The sequence below is a fragment of the Procambarus clarkii genome, chromosome 94 (assembly GCF_040958095.1).
Source record: "Procambarus clarkii isolate CNS0578487 chromosome 94, FALCON_Pclarkii_2.0, whole genome shotgun sequence".
In the NCBI taxonomy this organism is placed as follows: Eukaryota; Metazoa; Arthropoda; class Malacostraca; order Decapoda; family Cambaridae; genus Procambarus; species Procambarus clarkii.
The window spans coordinates 15,162,225-15,185,123 of NC_091243.1; the positions used below are offsets into that span (position 1 = coordinate 15,162,225).

The 22,899-nt window shown below is 46.4% G+C and overlaps 2 protein-coding genes across 2 annotated transcripts; both read left to right on the top strand.

Annotated features, from left to right (window-relative positions):
• The first annotated feature begins 12,458 nt into the window (after nt 1–12,458).
• Nucleotides 12,459–14,916, top strand: noc (no ocelli). Its single transcript, XM_045729535.2, has 2 exons — nt 12,459–12,666; nt 12,991–14,916. Exons 1-2 carry the CDS (start codon nt 12,580–12,582, stop codon nt 14,320–14,322), a joined length of 1,419 nt encoding a protein of 472 aa, XP_045585491.1. The 5' UTR covers nt 12,459–12,579; the 3' UTR covers nt 14,323–14,916.
• Nucleotides 14,917–20,925: 6,009 nt separating this feature from the next.
• On the top strand, nt 20,926–21,462 carry LOC123747244 (uncharacterized). Its single transcript, XM_045729280.2, has one exon. It carries the CDS (start codon nt 20,926–20,928, stop codon nt 21,460–21,462), a length of 537 nt encoding a protein of 178 aa, XP_045585236.2.
• The last annotated feature ends 1,437 nt before the right edge of the window (nt 21,463–22,899 follow it).

Here is a 22,899-nt window from a genome sequence, read left to right on the forward strand (position 1 = left end):
GAACGTCCTTTTTTTTTTAACTTCAACGACTTAATACCCACCACGGATAGATAAAAGTAGGTTCAGAGATCAACACTAAAGAATGTTTTAGGAATTTGAACTAAACATTGGTTAAGGTACCTTTACCAAACAAAGGTTCTGAATCTTTGCTAAAATAAAGGCTCATGAGTCTATACAGAACAAAGTCTCAAGAATGTATACTAAACAACGTTGGCAAAACGTGTATTTTTGGCTGTATTTATAGTGACAATAGAAGGTAATAAAGAAAGACACGCGAAACTATTACACCGAGAAGTATAATAAAGTGGCAGTGATAACAGTTTGTCATACATGGCACCCAAACATGTTGCAACATGCACAAGCAACATAAAACTACCATGCTAGCAACTACTCCTCCCACCAGACGGGGAGTGTTGTCGAGGGTGAAGCTGTAGAGTGAACGAGCCAGGTGTGATGGATCACCTTGTCATAAGGTGCGTCTGAAGAGCTCAAGGTTTCATTTTGAGTTATTGCTTGTGAATCGATGTGAAGATTCAGAGTTCCAAGTCTGTAGCACTCTGAGAGAGCGCAGCTTTGTAATGAATGTTGACTAGACCACACACTAGAAGGTGAAGAGACGACGACGTTTCGGTCCGTCCTGGACCATTCTCAGGTCGACTGTGATCTTTAGTGTTGATCTTGACGTCTATAATGAATGTTTTATCAGCGGGTGTATCAACAGCGAGGACTTGCTGAGACAAAAATTTCATTAACTCTTAGATTTTACGAAGTTATCGTGAAGATTTAAGGGCGTTGACTGAAGTTTAAGTGTTAAGGTTTCCCTTTCTTCCATCTCCCTTTCCGTGATCAGACCAACGTCTGCACGGGTGCAGAAGAAGGCCTTCTGGCGAGGTGTACAAACCAGTGGTGTTGAAGCCCAAACTTGGCACTGGCACGCACCAGGTGGCCCTCGTCAAGTTCTGGGGCGTATCACTACACATTGGTATGATACCAATAAACTTGGTACGATGTTTGGTTTGAGTGTGAAACCTAAAATAACAGTTGCTGCAGTCCCTCTAATACTACATACATATAATTTTAAGTAGATAAATGTAAAATTTTGATCGTAAGATAATAATGATTACTAAAGACCTAGAACTGCCTACCCGCTAAAGTCGTAAATGCCAAAACACAGCTACAATTCAAGATCAAAGACAGAGAAAATCATCAGGACAAATGAGGGGAGTGGGAGACAAATGACAAGTCACCGGCTTCCCTTTGTCATCGAAGCCCCCTTGAGAGACAGTGGTCGTCAGGTAAATTAATGTAAAACCAAAGTGACATTGGGAAACAATAAATAACAAAGTCACAAGTAAAAACATAGCAGGTGGCCTGATAGCCCATGTGAGGAGGGTGTTGTTCACACCCCAACCATTTCCAGTGGTGTAGATGTCGAACCCACTCCTACAACCTTGTTAATCTTTCGCTGCAGTGACAGTACTTAGAGTTTTGTGTAGGAGACATAATGTGTTTAATGCAGGCGATGAGTCACAATAACGTGGCTGAAGAATGTTGACCAGACCACACACACTAGAAGGTGAAGGGACGACGACGTTTCGGTACGTCCTGGACCATTCTGAAGTCGATTGTCAATCGACTTCAGAATGGTCCAGGACGGACCAAAATGTCGTCGTCCCTTTACCTTCTAGTGTGTAGTCAGGTCAACAATGTGTCTAATTACAAACCACTTTCTCGTATTATTACAATATAATAGACATTATTACAAGTTTATTAGCATAAAGAAATGTAATAAAGTGTGCCTGGACTATTGCATATAATACAGCGGCTGTTACACAGTGTTATCTATTTAATGAAAAGTATGGAACATCTCTAATGATATCAAGTGCCAATCAAGCGCTGAGAAGTAATGCAAGTTGCTCCATTAACGGAGGATTTGGAATTTGAGCTAAACATCTCTAGCCATGAGTTTCATCACATTCTAACACTCAGCAAAGTAATGCGAGTCAGGTCATGCACAGAGATTTCACTGTATGTGACATGGGTCAGTATTGACATTGCATTCTTACGTGCACTTGCAACCAAGTTACACTGTAGCAAGAATGACCTGTACTTTCCTAGATAAACCTAGTTTAGCAGAAATGACCTGTACATTCCTAGAAAACCCCATTTAAGCAAGAATTACCTCTTCATTCCTAGATAAAACCCCTTTTAGCAGAAATGACCTGTTCTTCCCTAGATAAACCCATTTAGCAGGCATGACCTATTAAAATGTGAGGAACATATATTGATCATATACTCTTGAGAGGAGTAGAACGAATAATGGCATTAATGAAATGTATAAATGGACATAAGGCATCGATCAGAACATGTAACAAACCTATTTGAGCAGGAATGACTATTTCTTACAGTGGTAAACCCGGGTTCTCTTCATATTTCTTGTATTGTTATTGGGATCTGTGGTTTTACTTTCTATAAAGTTATAACTGCTGGTGATGCTCATCAATAACATCTTTATGTTCCTAGAGTATATTCTGTTCAAGTTGTTTCATGTTCATTATATAGATAGAAATATGTCAACATTTACTGCATTAGTTGCTTTGTCTGGGAGTTCAGTTCTTCAGCCTATTATGTGCTATCTTCTGGCTATCTTCTGGAGATGATTTCGGGGGCTTAGCGTACCCGCGGCCCGGTCCTCGACCATGCCTCCTTTATGTTACACATCCCCAGGAAGCAGCCCGGACTCGGGCTGGACTCGCGCACGACTCGTAATTCTGTGGCGCGGGTTCGATTCCCGCACGAGGCAGAAACAAATGGGCAAAGTTTCTTTCACCCTGAATGCCCCTGTTACCTAGCAGTAAATAGGTACCTGGGAGTTAGTCAGCTGTCACGGGCTGCTTTCTGGGGGTGGAGGCCTGGTCGAGAACCGGGCCGCGGGGACACTAAAGCCCCGAAATCATCTCAAGATATATACCTCAAGATATAGTCCGTAGCAGTTGTCTAACTCCCAGGTACCTATTTACTGCTAGATAACAGAGGCCTCAGGGTGAAAGAAACTCTGCCCATTTGTTTCCGCCTCCACCGGGGATCGAACCCGGAACCTCAGGACTACGAACCCAAAGCGCTGTCCCCTCAGCTATCAGGCCCTATGGAGTCATCTACCACCTACATTTTGGGTATAGGGTCATCTACCACTCACAGGATGAGTATGGGGTTATCTACCACTCACATGATGGGGTAGGGAGTCATCTACCACCCACAGGGAAGGTATTGGATCATCTACCACCCACAGGGTAGGTATTGGATCATCTACCACCCACAGGTGCGGAGTGTGAAATCATTCAACCACCCGCATGATGGGTATGAGATCATCTACTACCCACATGATGAGTATAGGGTCATCTACCGCCCATGCAAGATGTATAGTGTCCATAATAAATGAACTTAACTAAAAAAAAACCACCTGTTTGGCTAGTTTGTCCACAAAACACTCTAGTCTTTAATAGGTATGTGTAAAGGGCTCCAGAGGAACTTAATATTGTATCCTTTGCTTTCCACAGTGTTAATTGCATCCATGAGGTGTTTACCAACGAGTGACGAAGGTGATGTGAGGACTCTTAGTTTGGTCTTGCGAGGAAGATTCCTCCCTCTGGGAATTAACTTTGTCGTCTTACAGCCGCAGTCAACATCAATTTTCTGGGGGAACATTGCCAGGGTGACAAAGAGGACGTCCGAGGGTCTTAGAGTGAGGTTTAGTTCTGGCAAGAGGTTACCAGGCGTTTGTTAGCTGGGAAAGGGTTTATCGAAAGAGGCGCTTATGGAGAAGGGGGGGGGAGGCTTATGGAAGGAAAGGGGGTTTTTAAATAAGGGAAGTATTTAAGGAAAGGAAAGGGTTTAAGGAAGGAGGAGAAGGGATTTAAGGAAGGGGAAGGGGTTTAAGAAAGGGGAAGAGATTTTAAGAAAAGGGTAGGACTTGGGAAGAAGGGATTTAAGGAAGGGAAAGGATTTAATGAAGGGGAAGGGGTTTAAAAAAGGGGAGAAATTTAAGGAAGGGGGTAGGGATTTAGGATGGAGAAGGGATTTAAGGAAGGGGAAAGGATTTAATGAAGGGGAAAGGGCTTAAGGAAGGGAAAGAGATTTAAAAAAAGGGGAGAAGAAGGAAAGAGGAAGGGAATTGAGGTTTAAGGAAGGGGGGGAAGAGACTTTGCGGGGAGAGAGAGGGGGGGGGGGCTGAAGAAAAGATAAACGGAAAAAAAAAACAAATTTGTATTTTCATCAAGGTTCCCTTGTGTTGTCCATCAAGAAGGGTAATGAGGAGCTGTGGCCTTCCCTGACGGACTCACGCTTCCCTTCACCACCTCACAAAACCTGTCTCGTCCACCACAACCTCCCACAACCTCACCCATTCCTCCCACTCGTAGCATCGAAGGGCGTCGCCTGCGGGCCTGCAGGTGGGGGAATAGGTGGGGTTTGGGTGTTGGAGAGGGTGGGTGGTGGGTGGGGTCGGTGGGGGTGGGTGGGGTTAGGGTCGAGAACACGCCTGCCACCACCTTGTTCCTGCCAGGGCTGCCATCACCCACCGTCCCTCTCTATCAGGCAGCGGCGACCCACCTCGGCCCCAACCCACCGCCGGCGACGCTTCGCCGCAATTCTCACCCTTCGGTCCACCTCCCACAGGAGCCGGAGTTTTTAGGGGCCGGCCCACCCGGCTCGTTGATAATGACCCTAATGTCCCTGGGACGTAAGGAGGATGGCGTGGTAGGCGTAGAGGTGTGGGATAGGGCCGGCGTGGCTAGGAGCTGCGGTGGGCTGAGGGCTATCCATCTATGTGAGCTGTCTAGCCTGTCAGGGGCTCTGATTCATGGCACCCACGTCGCTCCCCCTGCGACACCCAATACTTACACGCTCGTACACACACATGCACGCACACACACACACGCACGGCACGCAGCATACATGTGTACGCGAGGGGCCACGCATCGACATGCTGGACGCGATACACGCACACTGGGCATATGTACACGCCCAAGGCGCTCCGTGGACACGCAGGATACACTACATATGCTAAATACACACACACACACACACACACACACACACACACACACACACACACACACACACACACACACTGTCCGGTGGCTGAGCGGACAGCACGCTGGGCTCTTAATCCTGTGGCCCCGGGTTCGATTCCCCGCGCCGGCAAAAACAAATGGGCAGAGTTTCTTTCACTCTAATGCCCCTGTTACCTAGCAGTAAATAGGTACCTGGGAGTTAGAAAGCTGTTACGGGCTGCTTCCTAGGAACGTGTGTTTGAATAGTTAAGTTACAGCAAACTATATGTAGTAGATATAATAGAACGAAAATAGATTGGTTAGAAAGGCGGGGTTCAAGAGCTAATAGCTCGACTCTGCAGTCACAAATAGTAAATACAGACTAAACAAACCAGTTCGGCCAGTTGAGAGTCGGGCCGAAAGAGCAGAGCTCAACCCCCGCACGCACAACTAGGTGAATACATACATACATAGACTGAACAAACCACACACATCAAGCCTTGAAAATACATATATACCGTACCCATCTGGCCTCCTGAAGGCATCGTTATATAAAGGAAATTAAAATACACGGAGGCTCAGGCAATTATGTACACCAGATGAGTAGGTCAACGTGCCACCGTGTACACCTCTGTTTGTGTACTTCAGATGTGTACATGAACGGTGCTCACCCATGAGCAGTTATAGTGAATACTGAAGTGTTGGGAGTGTGGGAGGGAATGTTGGAATGTGGGGAGTGTGGAGTGTATTCACCTAGAATGGGGCCACGCATCGTGGGGAATGTATTCACCTAGAATGGGGCCACGCATCGTGGGGAATGTATTCACCTAGAATGGGGCCACGCATCGTGGGGAATGTATTCACCTAGAATGTTGGAATATGGGGAGTGTGGGAGTGTATTGCTGGAATGTATTCACCTAGTTGTATTCACCTAGTTGTGCTTGCGGGGGTTGAGCTCTGCTCTTCCGGCCCGCCTCTCAACTATCAATCAACTGTTTCTACTACTACTACTATATATTTTTTTCCCACACCACACCCATACACCCCAAGAAGTAGCCCGTGACAGCTGACTATCTCCCAGGTACCTATTTACTGCTAGGTAACAGGGGCATAGGGTGAAAGAAACTCTGCCCATCGTTTCTCGCCGGCGCCGGGGATCGAACCCAGGATCACAGGATCACGTATCCAGCGTGCTATCCGCTCAGCCGTCGACTCCTTTGTGTGTGTGTGTGTGTGTGTGTGTGTGTGTGTGTGTGTGTGTGTGTGTGTGTGTGTGTGTGTGTGTGTGTGTGTGTGATATATAGTATACATAATAGAGGAAAAATAGACTGGTTAGAACAGCCGGGTCCAAGAGCTAATAGCTCGATTCTGCAGACACAAATAGTAAACCCACATACTCTACTGAGTCTACTCTACACTTGGCCTGGCTCAAGACCACACACACACCATCGGACAGATGTGTATACTGACTGCTTGTTAGGACTATATAAATAGCCACGCACATGAAAGAAGTTCTCTCTTTCAATGAAAGAAAGTTTTACAGTTTCTACGAATAGTTGCTTTACCACGTGCTTCAAGCTCGAACTTTTGTAACTAAACAAAAGATCACAATCCAATTTGAGTCTCCTTGGAACTACACCTCATGGACTTGACAGCCCTTCAAACATAATCTCATTAATAATACAATATACTTGATATACACTATTCATACTCCAGTCACTCCTCCCCCTTCCCTTCATCACCATCAATACATCAATCAAAGGCTAAGGTCATATATACGACTCAATATATATAAAAAAATGGTTGCCTTGAAGTTGAAACGAAAGCCGCTATCCGCCTTAAATACGCCCTGTTATCTATTGTCACATTTTTAACAGAATCGATTAATCCGTTTAAAATGCGAGGAAGCCGGTCGGCCGAGCGGACAGCACGCTGGACTTGTGATCCTGTGGTCCTGGGTTCGATCCCAGGCGCCGGCGAGAAACATTGGGCAGAGTTTCTTTCACCCTATGCCCCTGTTACCTAGCAGTAATATAGGTACCTGGGGTGTTAGTCAGCTGTCACTTCTTCCTGGGGGTGGAGGCCTGGTCGAGGACCGGGCCGCGGGGACACTAAAGCCCCGAAATCACCTCAAGATAACCGAAATATTTACCCACAGAAATCACAATAGCGTGATGCATCAAATGAACAAATCCACAAGGGCCATGACAAGGGTTCGAACCTAAGTCTGAGAGGATCCCAGACGATCCCATCCCGTCTCAGAGGATCCCAGACGATCCCATCCCGTCTCAGAGGATCCCAGACGATCCCATCCCGTCTCAGAGGATCCCATCCCTTTACCATGGCGTAGCTCAGTCGATTAAGGCAGCGTCTGGGATCCACTCAGACGTTGATTCGAACCCTCGTCACGGATTTGTGACGAGGGTTCGATTTGTGACAAATCCTTGTGGATTTATTCATTTTGCCTTTCCCTACGCCTCGGCCTCGATAAATTAGGTGCGCAGCTGAGATTCGTAAGTTCCTGGTCAGGTGAAACTATTGTATTTGGCTAACTGACAGACCAGAGAGCTTATTGAGCGGTGATTCACTAAGCATTCGTTACCTCCGCCTGGGAAAGGTTGACAGTCTGCATCTGAGCTGCAATGTGTAGGCTATTTACATAAATGAATAAATAATTCACTCGTAATATGCCATTAGATATTTATGCAAATGCTCAGGCTGAGTCCTCCATGCAACATCCACAGCTGTTTAGTTCGGGGATCTTTGCCATGGGGGTTCAGCACCCTCATTTCCACCGTGTGTTTTATTTCAATCAAACGGACAATCCCACCATCCCCACATATCTTCGCTGTTTTCCCCACATATCTCCTGCCTCCACCACCAAGCCATCCGCCCGTAATATCCACGCCATCACTCCACATATGTACGCTACATATCCGCACCTAACCTAACCCGAAACAGCTTGTGTCATATTAAACCGCCTTTAGCACATACTGGAGTTTTCTCGTAACGCCTCATCGACCCAAAACTATATCCCAATACCAGTATATCCCCCAATATATCCCAATATATCCCCCGCCACCAACAACTACCCATTTCGCACACTAATACTAAGCGCTCACACCTAAACTCCCCACCCACACCGACCACCTACCCACACACACACACCATACACACACCCACACACACACACACACACACACACACACACACACACACACACACACACACATACACCATACACACATACACCCACCTACACACACCATACACACACACACATACACCATACACACCCACACACACCATACACACACACACACACACACACATACACCATACACACATACACCATACACACACACACCATACACACACACACACACACACACACATACACCATACACACATACACCATACACACACACACCATACACACACACACCATACACACACACACCATACACACACACCCTCATTCCTTAACATACAATAACAAGCACCACATCCATCATTCCCGTTAAGGGCATTATTGGCGGTAATGTCAGCGGTGTTCTATTATTACTGAAAGGTGGCCACAGGCGCTAGCAAAGGCAACAAAGGTACAACAGTAACAATGACAACATGATGCAACACAGGCAATGGAGAAGTAATAGAGAAGTGTCTCTGGTACTCACATACCTAGACTGGTACTCAGTCTACTGAGACTGATACTCAGTCTACTGACACTGGTACTCAGTCTATTGACACTGGTACGCAGTCTACTGAGACTGATACTCAGTCTACTGAGACTGATACTCAGTCTACTGACACTGGTACTCAGTCTACTGACACTGGTACTCAGTCTACTGACACTGGTACTCAGTCTACTGACACTGGTACTCAGTCTACTGACACTGGTACTCAGTCTACCGAGACTGATACTCAGTCTACCAGGCTGAACAATCCTTTTGTTTACATACATTTGCAATTACATGAAAATATATATGTGTGTGTGTCTAGATGTAGATGATAAGGGGGGATATGGAAAGCAGTAGAGGGAGATAGAGGGGTGGTTGAAGATGGTGGAGAGGGGCTGTAGGGAAAGCGTGTAAGGGTAAGGGAGGCAGCAGAATAAGGGTGAGGGAGGCAGCAGGATAAGAGGAAGGGAGGCATGGAGGGGATAGAGTGGAAAAAGGGGCTGAGGGCTAGTGCGGTCTCCTGCGGCGGCCCATTACACCTATCCCCAGCAGGTCCTGCTCCCCCCTGCTGTCCTTCACAATACAACCCTCCCCACAACACCACTATACACTCACTACACCCAAACACCCATTCATCATCCTCATGGCCTCTCTCTCTTATTACTAATAAGTCTTAGAATAATTAATACTATTTAACGGCTAATATTACCTTTAATTATAGATAATAATATTGCTAATTATTTTTTGGGGTTAGTATTATAATAATATGCATTTCCAACTACGTTTATGATATATTTTCACACACACAAGAGAGATATCTCTGAGCGGAGATTTATTCCTGGGGTCATAAGCTTGGGGTAGCTTTTCTTAAAGGGATAAGTAATGGTGGTGTATCATGCTAGGGGTGTAAGCCAGGCACCGAGAAGCCTCCCAAGCCACGGCCCAAGTCGCGGTTTCCGTAGCCCAAGTCGCGGTTTCCGTAGCCCAAGTCGCGGTTTCCGTAGCCCAAGTCGCGGTTTCCGTAGCCCAAGTCGCGGCCAGGTAGAGAGCTCTGAGAGGAGCTAGCCAGCCAGGGTGAGAGAAGGAGCGTTTAGGGTGAGGATGCGAGGGTTGGGACGCGGGCGCCCACCACCGCCCCCAAGAGCGGGACAAGCCGGCCTGTCACGTCCCAAACAGCACCAGCCGTCAACACCTCCTCACCGCGGCCGTCAAGCCAGCAGCCTGCCTGCTTGGGGAGGGTGCTGGCTTGCTGGCAGGGAGTGGAAAGGTGAGGTAGTAGTGGCATACAAGCCAGAGGGTATTAGGATATGCGCCAAGGATGAGGTATGAGTGGCGTTAAGGGGGGATGTGGTGGTATCGATATTAGGGCGAGGTGGTGGCAGGATGTGGTACGGACGGTATAAGGATAAGGTGGAAAGGGAAAGAAATTATGATAAGGGAAAAAGCAAAGAAAATGCTAAACCAGTGTGAATATAGGTCGTGGAAGGATTGATTTACGAGGCGGAATAACTAGGGTTCTGTGTGGTGGAGGAGCAGGTGACCTGGTGATGGCTTGGGACCTGGTGGTGATAGTGATGACCTGGGACCTGGTGGTGGTGATGGCTTGGGACCTGGTGGTGATAGTGATGACCTGGGACCTGGTGATGGTGATGGCTTGGGACCTGGTAGTGGTGATGGGGGAGGCTGGGACCTTGTAGTGGTGATGGGGGAGGCTGGGTCCTGGTAGTGGTGATGGGGGAGGCTGGGACCTGGTGGTGGTGATGGGGGAGGCTGGGACCTGGTAGTGGTGATGGGGGAGGCTGGGACCTGGTAGTGGTGATGGGGGGAGGCTGGGACCTGGTAGTGGTGATGGGGGAGGCTGGGACCTGGTAGTGGTGATGGGGGGAGGCTGGGTCCTGGTAGTGGTGATGGGGGAGGCTGGGACCTGGTAGTGGTGATGGGGGAGGCTGGGACCTGGTAGTGGTGATGGGGGAGGCTGGGTCCTGGTAGTGGCGATGGGGGAGGCTGGGACCTGGTAGTGGTGATGGGGGAGGCTGGGTCCTGGTAGTGGTGATGGGGGAAGCTGGGACCTGGTAGTGGTGATGGGGGAGGCTGGGTCCTGGTAGTGGTGATGGGGGAGGCTGGGACCTGGTAGTGGTGATGGGGGAGGCTGGGACCTGGTGGTGGTGATGGGGGAGGCTGGGACCTGGTAGTGGTGATGGGGGAGGCTGGGACCTGGTAGTGGTGATGGGGGAGGCTGGGTCCTGGTAGTGGTGATGGGGGAGGCTGGGACCTGGTGGTGGTGATGGGGGAAGCTTGACCTGGTAGTGGTGATGGGGGAAGCTTGACCTGGTAGTGGTGATGGGGGAAGCTGGGACCTGGTAGTGGTGATGGGGGAGGCTGGGACCTGGTAGTGGTGATGGGGGAGACTGGGACCTGGTGGTGGTGATGGGGGGAGGCTGGGACCTGGTAGTGGTGATGGGGGGAGGCTGGGACCTGGTAGTGGTGATGAAGGAGGCTGAGACCTGGTAGTGGTGATGGGGGAAGCTTGACCTGGTAGTGGTGATGGGGGAAGCTGGGACCTGGTAGTGGTGATGGGGGAGGCTGGGACTTGGTGGTGGTGATGGGGGAGGCTGGGACCTGGTGGTGGTGATGGGGAGGCTGAGACCTGGTAGTGGTGATGGGGGAGGCTGGGACCTGGTGGTGGTGATGGGGAGGCTGGGACCTGGTAGTGGTGATGGGGAAGGCTGGGACCTGGTAGTGGTGATGGGGGGAAGCTGGGACCTGGTAGTGGTGATGGGGGAGACTGGGACCTGGTAGTGGTGATGGGGGGAGGCTGGGACCTGGTAGTGGTGGTGGGGAAGGCTGGGACCTGGTAGTGGTGATGGGGGGGCAGCTGGGACCTGGTAGTGGTGATGGGGGAGGCTGGGACTTGGTAGTGGTGATGGGGGAAGCTGGGACCTGGTAGTGGTGATGGGGGAGACTGGGACCTGGTAGAGGTGATGGGGGAGGCTGGGACCTGGTAGTGGTGATGGGTGAGGCTGGGACCTGGTAGTGGTGATGGGGGAGACTGGGACCTGGTAGAGGTGATGGGGGAGGCTGGGACCTGGTAGTGGTGATGGGGGGAGGCTGGGACCTGGTAGTGGTGATGGGGGGAGACTGGGACCTGGTAGTGGTGATGGGGGAGGCTGGGACCTGGTAGTGGTGATGGGGGAAGCTGGGACCTGGTAGTGGTGATGGGGGAAGCTGGGACCTGGTAGTGGTGATGGGGGAGGCTGGGACCTGGTAGTGGTGATGGGGGAAGCTGGGACCTGGTAGTGGTGATGGGGGAAGCTGGGACCTGGTAGTGGTGATGGGGGAGGCTGGGACCTGGTAGTGGGGATGTTGAAACTGTCTTGGAAATGGTATTGAAACTCAGACTTTGCAGCAGAGGGACCATTTAACATGAAATAATGTCCACATGTAGCTTATAGCATGAAATTCAGTAAGAAATATGTTATTCATTAGACATAATTGACGTTTTCGGAACTTAAATCTTTTCATGCGAGAAATGCAATGACATTTTGAAGCATTTAATTAAAATACATTTCCACACTATTTATCATAACATGAAAATAAAATAACTTAAATAATCGTACGTCTGCCAGCGATGCGAGTGGTCCGGGCCACGGTAGTGTGTGTCGACGGCAGCGTCAGGAGTGTAGACTGTGACGTCACGACGGAGCTGAGTGGATCTCACGCGGCCGACCAACAGCTCAGTACCAGTAGAGACACCATCGTGTTCGGAAGTGGGACTCATAGCTGCTCGTGCTGAAGTGCTGACTTGTTTTTTTTATTCAGAATCTAGTGCTTACAAAAATACTGTGCTAATGGTGGTTCTCGAGTCCAAAGGGATGTTGACTGCAGGCAGTAATCAATATTTACAACCGGATTACCTGTCTCCACTACCCACCACGGTAAGACAACCGTCTGTGGGGTTTCTCAATTTTGGGGACTTAGTACATTCGTGTGTCTATATCCAGCTTCAGTCGGAAACCGTTTTACATGTGTGATGCTTGTGCGAGACGGTGCGTCCTTGTTAACCTTAGTCATCACCAATGCCGAAGCAAAATACTTGTTTTAATTGAATATTTGGTCTTATTTTAAAAAAAAAGTTTAATTTTCTTAACATTTCTTTGGAAAATTTTGTGAAAATCGCATCTTCCAAAAGTATGTGTTGTTTAACAGCGCCACAAGAGTAAGAACAAGTGAGTAACGAAACATTTTCTCTTTTTTTGCAGCTGGACGCCAAAAAGTCACCCCTCGCGCTTCTGGCGCAGACATGCTCCCAGATCGGAGCAGACTCCTCCAAACCTCTGCCTTCTGAGAAGAAGAAGGAGGAGGAGAAGAAGGAAAAGTCGACGCCCACGCCGCTGGACTCCACCCGCCGCTCTCCGGCGTTCAAGCCCTACGAGAGCGCCACCAAGAAGAACATGACGGAGGAATCTGCCAACGAGGAGAAATCCTCCGGGAGGAAGACCCCCGCCAGCCAGCCCTCAAGTGCCAGGTCGCCCTCCAACTCGAGCAACGGAGGCGGGTCCTCAGGAGGCATGACTAAGGAGGAGAGTGGGCGTCGGAGCATCGAGGCCACGTCCTCGGCCTCCACAACACCCATCATCAGGTCGGGCCTCGAGGTGCTGGCCGGCCACCCTAAAGACGTACCCTTGGGCACCTACAGGACTGGCATGCCCTCGCTCCTGCCGCCGGGCTACCCTGGCTTCGAGAGTCACCCTGCGCTGCGAGGTGCCCACCCCGGCCTCATGCCCAGCCTCGGCCTGCCAGGGCTGCCCTCCACCTTGGCCTCCGTCTACCCTGGCGCCGCGGCTGCCCTCTACTCCACAGCAGGGCTGCACACCACCGCCCTGTCTCCCTCAATCCTGGCCTCGCCCTACTTGACCTACACACGCGTCAAAACTGCAGGCGGAGGCGAGGCCGTGGTGCCCGTGTGCCGCGACCCGTACTGCACCGGCTGCCCTTACTCAGTTCAGAACAACCACCTCCTACAGTCAGGCGGCGCCTGCCCTCCGTCGTGTACCCAGTGTGAGCAGGCCAAAGCTGCCCTGAGTGCCCTGCCCGGCCTGTCGTCCCTACCCTCGTCGTCGCTGACCCCAGCCAGCAGCATCTTGCCGCCCACCTCTGTGGCCGCCGCTGCCGCCGCCTCCCTCTACCAGCCTTCCTCCCTCCTCAGCGGCCCGCCCAGACCCTACGTCTGCAACTGGATAGCCGGCGACACCTACTGCGGGAAGCGGTTCTCCAGCTCGGAGGAGCTGCTCCAGCACCTGAGAACTCACACCAACATGACCGCCGACACCACCTCCCTCAACCTCCTCTCCAGCCCCCTGCACGCCCATGCCGCCCTGCTGGGGTCAGCCCACGCCCTCTCCAGGCCTGGCATGCCCTACCCTCCGCCCTCCCTCTCACCCCTCACCGCCAGCAGGTACCACCCGTATAACAAGCCCACCTCACTCACACCCACGCTGCCCGGCCTCTCCCCATACGCCTCTGCCCTGTCGGCTTACCCTCACGGTTATCCTTCCCCCTACGCCGGGCTCTACCCTAGGCCGCCCCTTTGATGTGCACTCTCCTAAACTAGTGAAGCCTCCGAGAAGCCTCGCAGCTCCGGCAGGTGTGTAAGTGGGAGATCGTGCTGGTGAAACTCATATCAGGTGCTATAATCAAAAAGACCTGCCCCTCGAGGCGACTGTGCCAAAGCATCTGCTCTGCAGCCAGTGAAGTGGCACTCGGGCCGCCGCCGGCTCTATAGCGGGAAGGGGGGAAGGGAGGGGGAGGAGGGAGAGGCGCTGTGGAACTCTAGGGGAGCGACGCGCCCCTCCTGGCGGTGCGCGGCCGGGGTGGCACCAGTGTAACTCTCTCAGTTGTCGCCTCGACATCACCTCCGTCGCCGCCTGCGAGACCTCTCCAAGACCCCGCACAAAAAAATCTCGCCCAGGAATTTGTAACTGTTGAAAATGAAAATGGCAAAAAAGTTTGCAATGGAATTCTCGCGGCGAATATTTTTGTGCATAATTATTTAATTTGTTTTTTGACTGTGATAGCCTAAGTTTGTACATAATATCCTGTAAATATTTTCTCAGTGGTGAATATGTATATGAAAGCTATTTGGAATTATGCCTAATTATTAAAATATATGAGTTTTCTAAGAGAAATCTCATGGTTTTGATTTACCTTGGAATGAATGTGCCAGCGATGTGGAGGCGGAGTTCAAGACGAACCCGCTCAAACTTAAGGGTAACTTGATGTGTTTGAGACTTAGGCACCAAAGCTCCTCAAAAAAAAAAAAAGTTCAACCAAAGTTTTGAAGGTTTTAATGAAGTTCAGAGACGTGATTCTTGTTATTAATTTATGTCGGAACAAGGTTCTGAAGTCTGAAAAGATTGCACCAGTGTTTTCCCCCACATAGGCTTATTCAAAGAGTTAAATGACTATTTTTCAAATGCTTAAACTAATTGTTCTGTTTTGCACAAAGAACATATCTAGTCTGCTCAATTTGAGAAATATGTGCAACTTTCCATGTACCTTTAAATTAACTTACCACTGCTATTGTCCACAAATATATATATTATATATAAATATATATATATAAATATATATATATATATATCTATATCAATTGCACGCAATAAAGAAAGCAAAGTCAGATCAAGTTGGTTTTATTGCATTACATTAAGAAAGAGGGAAGGCTGCCTGTTGCTTAAAGTCCTCCCTGTCATTATCTACTCAAGCAACACATCTTGACTATTATGTTTCATTTACGTGCTCCCCGTGTCTACAGGATCTTTAGACTTCCATATGGTTAAAAATGTGTTTCGTTTATTATGGAAATTAAATAAGTGAAATGCACGAACTAGTATATATACATATGCTTTATTCTATATAAATATACACATGGTATACATTGATGTATACTACATAAATAATTGGCCACTACAGGCCGACAACCAGAGTGTATAGTTTCCCCGAGACTGATGGATACCTACTATACTAATCACTTATGCAGTTTACGAGAGCTCAGCAAATATATATATATATATATTGAGGACACTATTCAGAAATACGTATCAAGAGAATTAAAGAATATACATGATTAATTTGTATAGTTAAATCAATGTATAAGGTTATAAAAAATATATCCATGCATGGTTATATTTTTATAACCCTATATAGCATATAACCATATATAGCATATATGGTTATATGCTATAACCCTAGAAATATTGCCTAACTAAACCATAGATCTTTGGTAACAAACATAGCATTGCGTGACTATATCACTGCAAGTCTTATAAAACTGCATGTGTAAAATAATGCATATGTATCTCGCAGTTATATTTATACACATATAACTATTCAAGGCTACTGTATAGCAATACATAACATTGCTTACATTATATCTATACGTGACAGTATTACGGCATTGGTATATAAATATATGGATGTGTTAGTTAATACAATGCTTTATTAATATGTATATATATATATTACATATATATATAAATATATATTATATATATATATATATATATATATATATATATATATATATATATAAATATATATTATATATATATATATATATATATATATATATATATATATATATATAAATATATTATATATATATATATTATAAAAGACTTGAATACTCTACTATATTACTAAATGATTATTTATTTACATATCTCTAAATATGGCTGTATTAATACTTAACTACACCAATAGCTAATATAAATGTATGGCTATTAATACGTAGCTATAAACTTACATAGCTACTGTATATCAATATTTAATTACTACACAGCCACAATATACAGGTGACCTGCATAGTTGTACAAATGACCTCAAGCATAACTATATAAATTGCTTCACACATAGCTATATAAATGACTTCGTATATGGCTATATATATATGACTTCGCATATGGCTATATATAAATGGTAATATTAATTGAAAGCAATCCATATAGAAAAGCTCTTGACTTATTATGCAAACCTGCAGGTGGTACCAGATGTTTGGAACTATTATTTTTAACATACATTAACGAAATAAATTCAAAGGATTTACATAATATAAACATGAAGGGAATTAAAAAAAGAACAATGAGACACATGATGAGACAGGTATGCCACCACATGATCATATTTAGAAGCGAAGAAAAATGCGAGAAAATATTGGCGTGAAAAAAATATGGATAACCTGTCTAAATATAAATACCAGTTAAATAAATGATATAAAAAATAAATAAAATATTATCATTTGTGGTTTGCTCGAGGAAGAGATGCCAATTATTTTTATTATTATTATTAGTAGCAAACGTTGGTTCCTAGTCAATAATTCAGCAGGTCTGGACTACTTACATACTTCGTGTCAAGAATTGTGTGATACTCTAATCCCCCATCGCGGAGGATGGTTAAGACATCCCCTCAAGGCAATATTTATACACCCCACCTGCAGGGGGTGGGTATATATATTTTCCTTTAACACAATTAGGTATATCTGCGCAGCTATCCTAGATTATATGAATGGGGTACAAAGCGTGTCAAACAGTCCACATTATACCGGATGACGAGTCATGTAAGGACCCTGTGATTAAATAGCCTGCACAGGCAAACTTTTGATGCAGAGTTGGACAATACATTTAGGTATATGTGCATTTGTTGCAGCTATCCTAGACTATATGAAGGGGTCAAAAACTAGCTACACGGATGCTAAAAATGTGTTTAGGGCAAGAGGAGGAGACGAACAAGTCTACGGGAAACACACACCCTTACTAACAAGTCATCCGATGGATAGAAACGCCAACTCTTTAGAACAGAGCAAATATGATAAAAGAGGAATAAATTGCTTAAAATAAACAACTGGCATAAATAATACACAAAACAAACAATTTAAACTCTTGAAAAGTTTCGCTATATGTAACTAATAATATTGGTAAACAATGGCACTGAAGATAATGTAGATCCGTCACTGTGTCAGTCACAGGACTCCGATAAGGCAAAAATGTTTCCTTTCCCTCAGCATGGTGTACCAGACCACGTACCAACAGTCACAACGTTTAAAAAAAAATCAGAAGATACGGCAGATAAAGTTATTTGAGTAACCGTAGCACTCTGGCCATAAACCAGTCAGTTACTGGTTTAAGCAGGCTCGATAATGGGATATCTGTAGATAGTCACTGCTGGCAAAGCTTACACACTCACACTTAATCAGACACAGTCGAGGAAGACACGGTTTAAAAGCAGTCACGACAGACATGGTTCTTAACCGATAACCAGTCACTACAAATAACTCTTGTTACAGGCATTGCTGAATACTTTTATCCAGCCACAGCAAATAATTCTCACCCAATAAACCATAGTTACAGCAGGCAGCACTAAGCAAGTTAGAGTATTAAACTAATTATGCCAGAGGTTTAAATCGGTCGTAAACACAATTCTAAGCCAGCCACATCAGTTAGACACCAGTCACATGAGCTCTCGACCAGTGATAGCAGAGATCATCAGTCAGGTGAGGAGGGTAGCTACGACAAGCGGTCCCATGGAAGGCTACTCGACTCTTCGTCATACCTGTCACCCGGAAGGCTACTCGACCCCTCGATATACCTGTCAAGTTCCACCGTATGAGAATAATTTGTGTCCTGTCTCGTTGCGTCTGGTGATACGCCTTATCTGGCTCCTTGTCATCGCTATTCATATACACGTCAATCCGGCAGCGGAGCGGCTCCCATTATGATATGAGTAAGTGGCTAGTATCACACCCAAACACACACACACACACACACACACACACACACACACACACACACACACACACACACACACACACACACACACACACACACACACAGGTGGAAATTGAGTGCCCAAATGAGCCAAATGAGTAAATAGGTACCTGAGAGTTAGACAGCTGCTGCGGCCAGCTTCCTGGGGATGTGTGTGTGCCTGTGTTAGAGAGAAATATATATAGTAGACATAATAGTGGAAAAATATATTTGTTAGAAAGGCGGGGTCCAAAAGCTAATAGCTCGATTTTGCAGATGCGAATAGTAAATACGCACACAATCCTGGAGTATGCAGCTCCAGCCTGGAGTCCATACCTAGTTAAACACAAGACAAAATTAGAGAAGATTCAGAGGTATGCCACCAAACTAGTCCTAGAACTGAAAGGTATGAATTACGAGGAAAGGTTACGGGAGCTAAACCTCACGTCCCTGGAAGAGAGAAGAATAAGGGGAGACATGATCGCCACCTACAAAATTCTCGGAGAAATTGACAGGGTAGACAAAGACAAATTATTTAGCATGGGTGGAACGCGAACAAGGGGGCACAGGTGGGAACCTGAGTACCCAAATCAGCCACATTAGAAAAAAATTCTTCAGTGTCAGAGTAGTTTACAAATGGAATCCCTTAGGAAGTGATTGTGTATGTGACTCCATACACAATTTCATATTTAGATATGATAGATCCCATTAGGTTTAGGCCTCTTCACACCAGTTGATTGACAGTTGAGAGGCGGGCCCAAAGAGCCAGAGCTCAACTCTCTCAAGCACAACTAGATGAATACACACATACACACATCATTTGTCATCAGTTTATTGACGGTTGAGAGGCGACACCAAAGAATCAGAGCTCAATCCCCGCAAGCACAACTTGGTGAGTACACACACACACACACACACACACACACACACACACACACACACACACACACACACACACACACACACACACAAGGATGGAGAGGACGAGAGAACGTGGCACAGAAGATCTCGATACAAATAGCATTATTATATCAAAATATTTCTGATGAGTTTCTAATATTTATAATCGTAGCACTTCTAAGGCTATCAATCTAATATTATCGAACCCCTCGCCCGAAGTGCGCCTTCCGAGTGCCTCAGTGACGCAGTGGTCAAATACTCGCCTCGCGAGTGCCTTGTCTAGGCTCGAGTCCTGGCCAGGGAGGATTGTCTAGACGTCAATCCTTAACTCTTTGCCTCTATTCACCCAGCCAGTAATTGGGTACCTGGTTAATTGATTTACAAGTGGCGTTCCAGGGAAGCAGGTAAGTGACGATGAGCTATGTGAAAAACAAAGCCTATTAACTCCCGTTAACAAAGCCTGTTAACGGGAGGCAGAAGTCGTCTGTTGCTGTATTCACATGTATACAAAATATTGCTAGGGCTTCCAGTCCAATTACGAGCCTTAAAATCAGCAACATTTAAATTCGTATAATGTAGCTAAAGAATATAGCTACAAAAATATAGCCAAATTAAATAAAAATCTCTCATACAAGGTAATATCAATAGATTAGACGGTGGCAGTAAGAGTTGAAATAAAATCACTTCAATTACTAAACGTGGTTAAATATAAATATAAATATATATATATATATATATATATATATATATATATATATATATATATATATATATATATATATATATATATATTATATTATTCTACCTAGATATCATCCAGCGACTCAGGAATGTATCACTTGAAAAGTGAGCTATGTGGAACCTATGTAGATCATGTTGTTATAGACTATGTTGGAGTGAACCTATGTGGTTTATGTTGTCACTGATGTTGGTTCACTCATGTTGGAGAGAACCTATGTGGTTTATGTTGTTATAGACCATGTTGAAGTCAACCTATGTGGTTCATGTTGTGAAAGGCCATGTTGGAGTGAACCTATGTGGTTCACTCCAACATGATCTATAAAAAAAATTAATGTACTGGATATGCCCATCTCAGTTATACTCGAATTCGTAGGCGGTGTGATATATCTTGCTTCATTAATGATATGCTAGCCTAGAGAAAATGTTTATACACACATTGTTCATGATATATATTTAAAATTAACTACAGCATTTCCCGGAACATTAATTATGTCGAAGTCTGAGAGTTCATGGCAGCATAGAGCCATCATACTAACCACAAGGGGCATCATGCTAGAACGTGGGCATCATGCTAACCCAGGCATTATAATGCTGACATCATACGAGCTCATGGGCATTATTGTAGCCTTAAAAGCATCATAGCAGACTCAAGGACATTATATCATCCCCAAGGGCATCATTCAAACTCAAGGGGGGCACTTTACCAACCTCAAGGACATCATACGTCGCTTCGTCCCGAGGGTATCGTAGGATACCATGATTGCTCTAGGGCCTCCTGCTACCATGATTGCTCTAGGGCCTCCTGCTACCATGATTGCTCTAGGGCCTCCTGCTACCATGATTGCTCTAGGGCCTCCTGCTACCATGATTGCTCTAGGGCCTCCTGCTACCATGATTGCTCTAGGGCCTCCTGCTACCATGATTGCTCTAGGGCCTCCTGCTACCATGATTGCTCTAGGGCCTCCTGCTACCATGATTGCTCTAGGGCCTCCTGCTACCATGATTGCTCTAGGGCCTCCTGCTACCATGATTGCTCTAGGGCCTCCTGCTACCATGATTGCTCTAGGGCCTCCTGCTACCATGATTGCTCTAGGGCCTCCTGCTACCATGATTGCTCTAGGGCCTCCTGCTACCATGATTGCTCTAGGGCCTCCTGCTACCATGATTGCTCTAGGGCCTCCTGCTACCATGATTGCTCTAGGGCCTCCTGCTACCATGATTGCTCTAGGGCCTCCTGCTACCATGATTGCTCTAGGGCCTCCTGCTGAGGTCCTGGGGGCCTCACCCCCCTAGAAGCATCGAACCATCTCTCCTCCTTAGGGGTCTTGTGCTAGCTCCAGGAACATCATAAAGAAATGTGAGAAACAGAGTGTTATAAAATGTCATCTACAGATCCAATCACCTGTGGAAGTGAGTAATAGACATTACATTCACCTGGGCTCTAGGGGATTCGAACCATGGACGCCACGTTTGTGAGGATGAGGCTGTATCGAATGTGCTATTGAGTGGTCTTAATAAGGAAAGTTTCCAGAAGCAGCATCCTGCTGCCAAATTGGAATTTTCGATTTTTTTCCCCTGATTACTACTGAAGCTCAGAGGAATTAGTGATCTACGTTATGACGTGGGGGTCTACGGTTCGAGTCTCCCAGAGTCCAGGTGAGTGGAACACAGTGTTCATCAAGTGGTAGAAGGCGACCATTCAGAGTGCATCCCACACACAGTCTATGAATAAAAATATAATCTTAACGTTAAGGTCACATGAATACATAATGAATGACACGCGCAAGCTTCTCTATGTATCATTAAGATATGTCGAGTGATACTGCCAGCCCGGGTATGCTTGAGGAGGCCGTGGCTATACTTGTGAGGCAACCCGAGTATGTTTAAAGGCTGTGGTTATACTCGTGATCCAGATTAGGTATGCCTGAGTATGCGGTGGTTATATTGTATGGTATGAAGTGGTTATATTGCGTGAGCCAAGATCGGGTATGCTTGAAGACTCCATCTTGAGATTATCTTGAGATGATTTCGGGGCTTTTTAGTGTCCCCGCGGCCCGGTCCTCGACCAGGCCTCCACCCCCAGGAAGCAGCCCGTGACAGCTGACTAACACTCAGGTACCTATTTTACTGCTAGGTAACAGGGGCATAGGGTGAAAGAAACTCTGCCCATTGTTTTTCGCCGGCGCCTGGGATCGAACCCAGGACCACAGGATCACAAGTCCAGCGTGCTGTCCGCTCGGCCGACCGGCTCCCTCGCTCGGCCGACCGGCTCCCGGCTCCATGGATATATTCGTGACGAAGCCCGGGTATATTTGACCATCCCTCCGTTAAACTTGTGAGAGAGGTGAGCCAAATGGCTTTTAAAGACATTAAAATACCTTTCAATGTAATCCCATCTGATTGTGGAGAAGTGTTGATGTACATTCTTTCGGGCTATTCATGCCCGTGCTACCTCTTGAAGGGGGGGGGGGAGGGGAGGGCTTAATCTTAATCAATCGAGGTACATTCCACCTCCTTGTGAGGAGGTGCAGGAGAACATCTGCTGGGTCGTGACCTCTCTCTGTGTTATTGTTATAAAAATTAGTAATTGGGATTGTTTTGACAATCAAAATATAAGTTATTGTTTCTTTCATTTTAATTCATCAACTTATTATTATTATTTTGTTGTTGTTGTTGTTGCATCAATTACAGTGTTAGAATGTTGCATTTGCACTTTTTCTATTGCATGAT

Coding starts and splice junctions, on each gene's coding strand:
- noc (XM_045729535.2), top strand. CDS start 12,580: ATGGTGGTTCTCGAGTCCAAAGGGATGTTGACTGCAGGCAGTAATCAA. Junction 12,667..12,990: donor TGTCTCCACTACCCACCACG/GTAAGACAACCG, acceptor CTTTTTTTGCAG/CTGGACGCCAAAAAGTCACC.
- LOC123747244 (XM_045729280.2), top strand. CDS start 20,926: ATGATTGCTCTAGGGCCTCCTGCTACCATGATTGCTCTAGGGCCTCCT.